This window comes from Mastigoproctus giganteus, chromosome 4, assembly GCF_048544385.1.
Source record: "Mastigoproctus giganteus isolate SK-2022 chromosome 4, ASM4854438v1, whole genome shotgun sequence".
NCBI lineage: Eukaryota > Metazoa > Arthropoda > Arachnida > Uropygi > Thelyphonidae > Mastigoproctus > Mastigoproctus giganteus.
Window position 1 is genome coordinate 222,189,815 of NC_143578.1, and position 9,536 is coordinate 222,199,350.

At 39.1% G+C, this 9,536-nt stretch overlaps 1 protein-coding gene across 1 annotated transcript in view; it reads right to left on the reverse strand.

Moving 5' to 3' along the window:
* Positions 1–2,541, reverse strand: part of eco (Establishment of cohesion) — a 118,938-nt gene extending 116,397 nt beyond the window's left edge. Inside the window, exon 1 of the mRNA XM_090372483.1 lies at positions 1,587–2,541. Coding sequence (XP_090228609.1) covers positions 1,587–2,541 — 955 coding nt within the window. The remainder of the gene's footprint in view (positions 1–1,586) is intronic.
* Positions 2,542–9,536: the final 6,995 nt, after the last annotated feature.

Genomic DNA, 9,536 nt, shown 5'->3' on the forward strand with positions numbered 1-9,536 from the left:
TATATTTTTTTTTATGAAAACCCCAAACACGAAAGGTATCAAAACCTATAGTACTTAGTACTGTGCATGGGTTGAAGGAGAAGTATGGGGGGGGGGGGGATGCGAGAAACTTTGCTCTAGAGACTAAAACATGGGTTTCACCACTTCAAGCCTTCAATAAGCAAAGTGGTGGTATTTCGCCAGTTGATGGAAGTCGGGCAGCCCTCTCTTGTAGGGTTGCGACGGCCTGATTTCCCAAAGTTTCCAGCTGTGCTCTGGAGTCCGCAGCCAGCAATAAGACAAGATCGTCGGCGTAGGCCTGGGAGTTTATGCATCCAAGGTCCTGGTGGAGGAAGTCATTCATGACCACATTCCAGAGCAGTGGGCCCAGTACAGAGCTCTGCAGACAGCCTCTATATACCAGGCAAGTCATTTGACAGAAAGGTGCTCTGACTGCGATTTTTCTATTTGAGAGATATTGCCTTACGCAATTGTAAAGGTTTATGGGCAAGTTTGCCTTTCTGAGCCTGCCTAGGACGCTCAGCCACCATAAGGTGTTGAACGGACCCAGCAAAATCAATGGAGATGAGTAAAAGATATTTTTGGTTGCAAGTGTTTGCAGTACTGATGATGTTGTTCAGGGCGTCAGTGGTGGACTTGCCTTAGTGAAGTTAACATACATTTAAAAATTGCAGAAATTAAACAAAAATTTGTCTACCAGACAACTGATGTTAATCCCCTTTAGTTACTGCCACTTAAAACAAGCCTACTATCTTTGACTGCCTGCATTAGAATATCACAATATTCAAGAGTCGGGTGGATGCCATCAGAAATAAGTCCTTCACAAATCATGGAAATACTATGAAGTGCATCAGCAATGCCAAACTGAATTTTTCTGAGCTACCACCATGCTCAACAAACAGAAATCAACAGCTGTCAAAGACCATTTTTAGAGGACGGGACTACAAACAGAGGGAAACATTCTACAGGATAGTATACAATGAAAAGAATATAAGCCTGATTGTCGAGTGAGTGGATTACTTTACCACTTCCCTAACCACAAGAAACTAGTACATAATGCAAATGCTCTAACTTTCATTTAACCAGAGGCTAAATGAAATCCAAAATTCATACTTAAATGCCTCAGTGAATTCATTATCATTTATCAATATATAATGATCCTCACACAGAATTATCCCCACCTTCAAAATGGAACGAGTACATTATAAAGACTCATCTAAAGAACAAAGCAGTTAATATGCCAAATCATTTCAGGCTTGATCCTTGCTCATCCTGCCTACTAAAATTAATGGAAAGGGGACAATTACTCTATTGTATTTCTACAACTTGAATTAGTTAATTTATTGAATGTAGATTTACATGTAAGGAAGGGGGAGGGAATAAAGTGCAATTTGGTAAGTAGTATTAATACATCACCAAAAAATTACAAATAAACCACAAATAAGAAATGTTATCTAAATGCACAATAATGAACCTGTACTAAATGTGATTTAAAGAAAAAAAAAATTAGTAAATTTTTCGATGGTATAAACTAATGTTGTAAATGCTATAATAACCAATCAAAAATGTGCATATTTATATTTTACCCTGAGCACGATCCTTTGAAATAGAAATTTCTTCAGACTGGACATTACTGCTATTACTTTCTATAGTTCTGCTAATATTTTGGAAATTCCTTTCATTTGGCATTTCTGAACTGCTTTTTAATGTTGAAATATTCAACTCTCCATACGTTAATGTAGCCTTATTACTTGCTTGGATGGCAAGAGAATCGTTTATAGTAATTTGATGGTTCACTTTATCTTGAAGATTACTGAAACAAGAATCGCTGGCACTGACTTCTGTATCTATATTACATTTATTATTCTCTAAATCAGTATGCAACATTTTGGATTGTAAACAAATATTCATTTTATTTGGTTGGGAGTGTGCATTATTCCATTTAGGAATGGAATCTGATCTAGTGACCAACTTAGGATTATGTTTGGATTTATGCCGCATGGCTGCCACTCCAGATTTAAATTCTCTATGGAACTCTTTTTTCCAAGCTTCAGATGTCAACAACTTTTTTAGGTCATTTGCACTCCTAGAAGTAAAGAATTTATTTGCTGAAATCACTGAGTTGTCAATAACAGTACTAGAGTTCAACTTTATGATAATAGGTGTAGTATTAGATTTACTTCCTTCAGGATTTGTACTTGTTCTATTTTTTGACAAATCTCTAAATTTTGTTTTTCCAGACACATTTTTGGTGAATTCAGCTGCTTTAAATATTTTGTGGTTAGCTATAGCTTTAAGTTTTAATCTTCTTTTTTTGATAATTTCATGTCTCATCTCTAAAGAATTAGAAATTTTACTTAAACCCAATTTCTTTCTTTCTAAAGGATTAAAATATGGCTTTTTTTTACAATAGAAACTTGAAACGGACAGTTTTTGTTCAAATTCTGCATCAAAATTTTCTTTATCATCATCATTGAAGAGGTCTAAGTCACTCTGAAAATTCAACTCATTTTCCAATTCTCTTACAGGCTGTTTGGTCATCATCAGACCACAGTCCTTGTTCCTAGGAAAAAAAAACAATGCAATTTAATAATTATTTCTTATTATATACTGATAATCAAAATATAAAGTTAATAATACTCAGAATTAAGTAAGATATTGCAATATGAGAACAAATACAGGTATAATTTGTTGTCATACTCCCTGAACTTTAGGTAATGTTTCAAAAACACAACTGCCATGCTAATATAATAATCAAAATTTATTTTCATCAATAAAACTTAAAATGGTATTCTTTTTCATTTTTAACTAAAAACATTAACAGCCAAAACAATATGACTATTCTCTGTGTTTTAGCAATCAGCTGTTCCTCCCTGCCTTTGTGGCACAGGCGTTATTGTGCAAACCAGTAAACATAATACTGCAGGTTCATGGCATGTGGTCCATACAAAGTACTTAATCGACATAGGCAAGGGATGCAATTTGAGGGGGGGGAAGGTGTTCAAAAATAGGATGACTATTGGATACTGGTTGAAGCATGGCAGTATTATGGAAACGGTGAATCTTGTAAGCTGTTTGCAGAGTGCTGCACTTAAGGCATTCCAAGGGTGCACGGATAGTGGCCAGAGCAACAAGCTGCTGTGCCAATGGGTGTCACCCATGCCTTATCTATGGTCATGGTGAACATAAGCTTGTTCACCATGACCATAGTCCTTGTGTAAAAGCCAACAGATGGCAACAGCAGAATGGCTGACCATGGACTTTAACCAGGGGGATGTTGAGGGTGTTCCCAAGGCTACAATCTCTCCTCTGTATGGGCATGGAGTAGGTGACCAGTCAATGTACTCAATGCTGAAGGATACCCTATGCTAATGACGTTTAAAATTTCATCTGAAAGTGGACCAGTGACAACTTGAAAAATGTTGCCTTTTATGATGAATCCCATCTCTGCCTCTGTTGTGTGAACAGTAGACAAGGGTACAGCAAAAAAACTGTGGAGCGGAATCACTCCAATGTCCTGGTCCAACAGAAACAGACAGCTGTTAGCAGTGTTTCAGTATGGGAGTTGTTTTCCTGGGAAAACTTAAAGGAAAACTGGAGTATGACAGCTTGGAGCTGTCATACTCCTAGACTACAACTCTTCTTAGTGAATATCTTCCTTGATGGCTCAGATGTGTTCCCATAGGATAATACACCTTACCACGTTGCCAGGATTGTTCAAGAGTATCATGGCAGTATCATGTCCCGTACTTGATGTTTGCGGAGCAGTCGGGTACGGGACATGATACTGCCAAGGGGGATGTCTTTGTGTGTGCACGATGTAAGGAGTGCAAGGAAATCAGGCGACAACTCAGCGTTGTTATGGGCCTTTATGAGAGCTTGAAGGACAGGGTGGATGCCCTCGAAGGAAATAAATTGAGGGGCCCATCAAGCTCTCAGCTGCCCACATCAACGCCAGAGCTTGCACTTGGTCATCAGGCAACACAGAGGCAGCCCCCTAGGCAGAATGCGCTGGTCCCACAGGAACTAGTAGTTGTTGGTGACTCTATTGTCAGGGAAACGGGGAACATGCTTTGTAAAAAGGATAGGTGGAATAGGACCAGGGTATGTCTGCCAGGGGCAAAGGTTGATGACGCTGTAGAGCGGATATCATCTTTTAAGGGCACAAAAGGTGATATAGTTGTACACGTTGGCACTAATGATATTAAGAGTAGGAGACCGGCGGAATTACTTAGCAAAGTACAGGTCACTGTTGAAAAAAAGCCGTGAATTAGGGTTGAATTTGAAAGTGTCTGCAATTCTGCCCAGACACGATAGGAGGGAGTATATGATGAGAGCCTTGTCGATCAATTCGGCCCTGGAGGGATTGTGCAAGGCTCAAGGGGTAGAATTTTTTTCAGCCTGCACTGTACTTGTTAACAGGAGAGATTGCTTCTACAGGGATGGGATACACTTAAATAGAAAGGGTGCAAGAATTTTTGCTGATGCTGTCGAGGCAGTGTTAGGTGGGTCGGAAAACTTCTAGTTGGGGGGGGGGGATACAAGGACTAATAGATTAACAGTAGCCACTGGCAGAGGTGGAAGTGATTCTTGCACTGCTTCTATTGAAATGAGCAGAAGCCTGAAAAACAAGATGCAGGATATTTCTGAGACTGCTGGGAGTCATTGCGGTACAAGTAAACACATGGGTTGTGTTAGGGTAGCTAAGAATAGAAACAGGTGCAGGTATACTTGCGTGTACACCAATGCTAGGAGTTTGGTAAATAAATTTGATGAATTTGAGGTATTGCTCAAAACATCAAAGGCAGATATTGTTGGGATATCAGAGACATGGTGTCACACAGATATAAGTAATGCGGAACTGGAATTTGGGGAATACAATGTGTATAGAAAGGATAGACAGGATAGGAGGGGAGGAGGGGGTTATGCTATTAGTTAAGAAACACAAAGTCCAAGGAACTGAAGCCAGTCGACATCGATGGACAGGGCAGTGTCGAGTCAGTTTGGTGTGACATAAGCATAGGGAAATCAAAATTGAGAGTAGGAGTGTGTTATAGGCCTAATGACTCTGATGAGTATAATAAGATATTGTACAGGGAAATAGAGTGGGCCAGTAAATCAGAGAGTCTTATAATGGGGGATTTTAATTTCCCAGATATTGACTGGAATTTGTGGGTTGGTCACTCGCACACTAGCAAGGCTTTTGTGGATTTATTGGATGATTGTTTTCTACATCAGCATGTTCGTGAGGCAACAAGAGGGAGCAATACTCTTGATCTGATTATCAGTAGTGATTCTTCATGCATTAAGAATCTGCAGATAAATGAACCACTAGGTGGCAGTGATCACAGTGTGTTGAAGTGGGATTTACTCAAGGAGGTAACTACCATCAGAGGTAAAGGGAAGGGTTTTTGTTTTCGTAAAGGCGACTATGATGGTCTGAGACAGTATTTAAATTCTATACAGCGGGACCAACTGATGATGTTACCAACAACAAACTCAAAATGGGAAGCATTCAAGGAACTAATCTTGGAGGCTACCAGGCTTTACATACCAACTAAGAAATATTGTTCAAGGTTTAGGCCTAAATGGTTGTCAGATGAACTAATGAGACATGTGGCAGAGAAGAAAAATGCATGGGATACATACAAATTAATGGGTGACCTGGAAGCCTATGATAGATATAAGTTGGTCACAAGTCACAAAGGAGATTAGGCAGGCAAAGGCAGACTACGAAAAATCCTTGGCAAAGAATGCAAAGAAAAACAGAAAAGAGTTCTTTACATATTTAAACTCAAGAAGGAAAAGGATGAATCAGATTGGTCCACTGGATATTGATGGTTCAACAGTTGAGGATCCTGCTCAGGTGGCTAACAATCTAAACGAGTATTTTGCATCTACATTCACGCATGAGGAGTTATTCAGGAAGGAGAATGATGTAGGTAAAGTAAACATTGGCAGTGAGCTGGATGATTTTGTAATAACTGAGAGGAAAGTGGAGGAGAGATTGTTGAGGATAAACATAAAAAAGGCACCTGGGGTGGATGGGATCTATCCAGTTATATTAAAGGAGGCAGCAAAGGAAGTAAGCAAACCCCTAGCCATAATTATGAGAGCTTCTTTGGACTCAGGGGAGGTACCCATAGACTGAAGATGTGCAAATGTAACCCCAATTCACAAAGGAGGATCAAAGGCTGACACAAGTAATTATAGACCTGTAAGTTTAACTTCTGTTCCAGGTAAATTAATGGAGGCACTGGTTAAAGAAGCACTGCAGGATCATCTAGACAAGAATTCAGTTATAGCTCAGACGCAGCATGGTTTTGTTAAGGCCAGGTCTTGCCTGACCAATTTGATTGGATACTATGATGTGGTCACAAAAGAACTGGATGCAGGGAATAACTTTGATATTATAAATTTGGATCTTAGAAAGTCTTTTGATACTGTTGCACATGGAAGACTGCTGCACAAATTGGAGCAGTGTGGCATTGGAGGCAAATTGCTGCTATGGATAAAGGGATGGTTGAGTGGCAGAAGACAGAGAGTGGTAATCAATGGACACTGCTTAATGTGGACTAATGTTATTAGTGGAGTTCCTCAGGGTTCAGTGTTGGGTCCGTTGTTGTTTTCGGTGTTTATGAATGATATTGATGATGGGATATCAAGTTTAATGTCCAAGTTTGCTGATGATACAAAGGTTGGCAGGGTTGTTAAGGACACTACTGACGCGCCGCTGCTGCAACAGGATCTGGAAAGGTTGAACAGATGGGCTGAGAGGTGGCAAATGAAGTTTAACATTGACAAATGTAAAGTACTACATATGGGAAACAGTAACTCCAGAGCAACGTATCAACTCTGCGGTACTACCCTGACAGTGGTGGAAAATGAAAAGGACCTGGGGGTAATTGTGCAGGCAGATATGAAGTTCTCTGAGCAGTGCAGATGAGCTGCAAGAGTAGCTCATGGTGTCTTGTCAATGATATACAGGAATTTTTCTAGCAGGGATAAGGAGGTGATTATTCCCTTGTATAAGGCAATGGTTAGGCCACATCTTGAGTACTGTATACAGGTCTGGAGGCCTCATTTCAAGAAGGATGTAGAGCTGCTGGAACGGGTACAGAGAAGGGCAACAAGATTAGTGAATGGAACAAAGGGTTGCTCTTATGAAGAAAGGCTTAAGTTTTGCAAATTACAGAGTCTGGAGACTAGGCACCGGCGAGGTGATCTGATAGAGGTGTATAAGGCTTTGAATGGTTTGAGCATGCTCAGTGCCAATGGGATTCTTCGTCTTGCTCAGAATAATCACCTCAGAGGGCATAAATTCAAATTGAGGAAGGACGGATGTCGGATAGATGTGCGGAAATTTGCCTTTGGCCAGCGGGTGGTTGGTTCGTGGAACAGACTTCCATCACTTGTTGTTGAAGTTGATAACCTAAACAAATTTAAAGCTCAACTGGACAGGTATTTCAAATGAACGGAGGGGTGAAATGGGAATGGTGTGTGTTTTTTTTTTTTTTTTTTTTTTGGCTGATGCTGAATAAACTTGCTTTCTTGCATCATATGCCTCTACTAATGCTAATGATGGCTCAGATGTGTTCCCATAGGATAATACACCTTGCCACGTTGCCAGGATTATTCAAGAGTGGTTCGCTGAACACGAACACGAAAGTGACTTCCAGATGCTACCTTGGTTTCCAAACTTGGAATTCTATGAATTCATAGATGTTCTGTGGGATTCTGTGAATCCCACAGAACATCTATGTGAATGAACATCTATCAATGAGTGTCAACACTCATCTATCAATGAGTGTCAAGATCTATGAATCCCATAGAACATCTGTGAATATGCAGATAAACAGATCCAGTTTTTGCATCTTACACTGCAGATTTATGAAACAGAATGCTCTCTACTTCACTGCAGATCAGGGCGCATTATAGCCTTAGTCGCTAATGCGCCAATAAAACCCAACAACAAACTGCAGATCAGAATCATTATAGAGTCCATGCCTTGCCATGGACAATTCCTAGATAGGTGGTCATGTTTTTATTGAACTGTATATACAGTAGAACCTGGATAAGAAATTCCGGCATACGTTTTCCCCTGTACTGGGTTTGGTTTCTAAATTCCCAATTTCAACTCTATATATTTTAATGCATTATTTTCCCAGTTAAAAAGCTGTCTGCATAAAAAGTATGTGATAAAGAATACACAGCATATTACAGGTGACCCCCGCTTAACGCTGATCATTCGTTCCGGAAAAACAGAGCGCTAAGTGAATCCGCGCTAAGCGAGCGCCGCTTTCCCATAAGGTAACATATGTATTTGTGAGCTGCGGTCGGTGCCATAGGATATTTCCTAATCAATAATAAACGGTAATGAAAAGATGCACAAATGTCGGTCAAAATATTTAATATTCAAATATTTGCACATATAAAATATTCTGCATTACATACGTATAATTGTTTGGTAACTACTTGCGTCTCAAAAGTAAACAAAATTCCAATTAAAATAATGAATTTAATTGATTTAATTTAATGGATGAATTTAATCATGAAAAATGTGTGGATTTTGAGTTGAACTTTGGCCCTCTTCCAAATAAACTAAAAGGGGTATTAATTTTAAATGGCCCGCAGCGTTACCACCCAACAATAAAGTCAACCGATCCTTCGCCGCTTTGAAACTTGGCATGTTTTTTGTTCTTTCAATATGAAACTTCTTTTAGGCATTCGTTTCCACAAAACTCCTGCTTCATTATGTTAAAAACTTGTTGACAAGTATAACACATAATACCCCTCTTCAATAATTTTAACAAATTCTTTTTTGAAAGTTTCGGCTCCTTAATCTGCACTAGCGGCTTCTCCCGGGATTTTAAATCTATTCTACCAGTTTTAAATGGTTCCACATTTTTTTTTTTAGGCGAGTTTTCTTCAGATCATCGTATTGGCTAATCTCTTTCTCTCTCTCTCTCTCTCTCTCTCTTTAATATTTAACTTAACTGAATTCTGCATTGGAATATTATCTTCAAAAAAATTAGTCTTTCCATTTCAATCCTAATAGCCGGTCTAGTCCTAGTTGCTTGCAGTGGAACAGCTGTCTTTCCCGCTGCTAAAATTAATTCTTTATTTTTTCATAATTGTTCTTACAGTTAAATTTGCGAGTCCTAAATTATGGCACACATCCGCTTGTCGTTGACCGGAATCGATTCGCTTCAAAACGTCTAATTTAATTTTCAAATTCAGTCTTTTTCTTACATTTATAGTCTTCGTACTGCGCCCAGACGTTGTTGCATTTTCATTCCTGTCGGTCATTATTAGCTCTTCGAAAATATAACTGCGTTGGTTGAATTAATTATGATACAATGTTCAAGTAAACTGTCCGTTACGCACGATGTCTAATACTGCACTGAGTGATGACTAGACTTCGGATAAATGCATATAACGCAAATATTACAAGCAATATATTTGATCATTTTTTAAAATGTTGATCTCGGAACTACGTAACAAGTGACTGTACTTAAATTAGCGTGAGAGAAAAT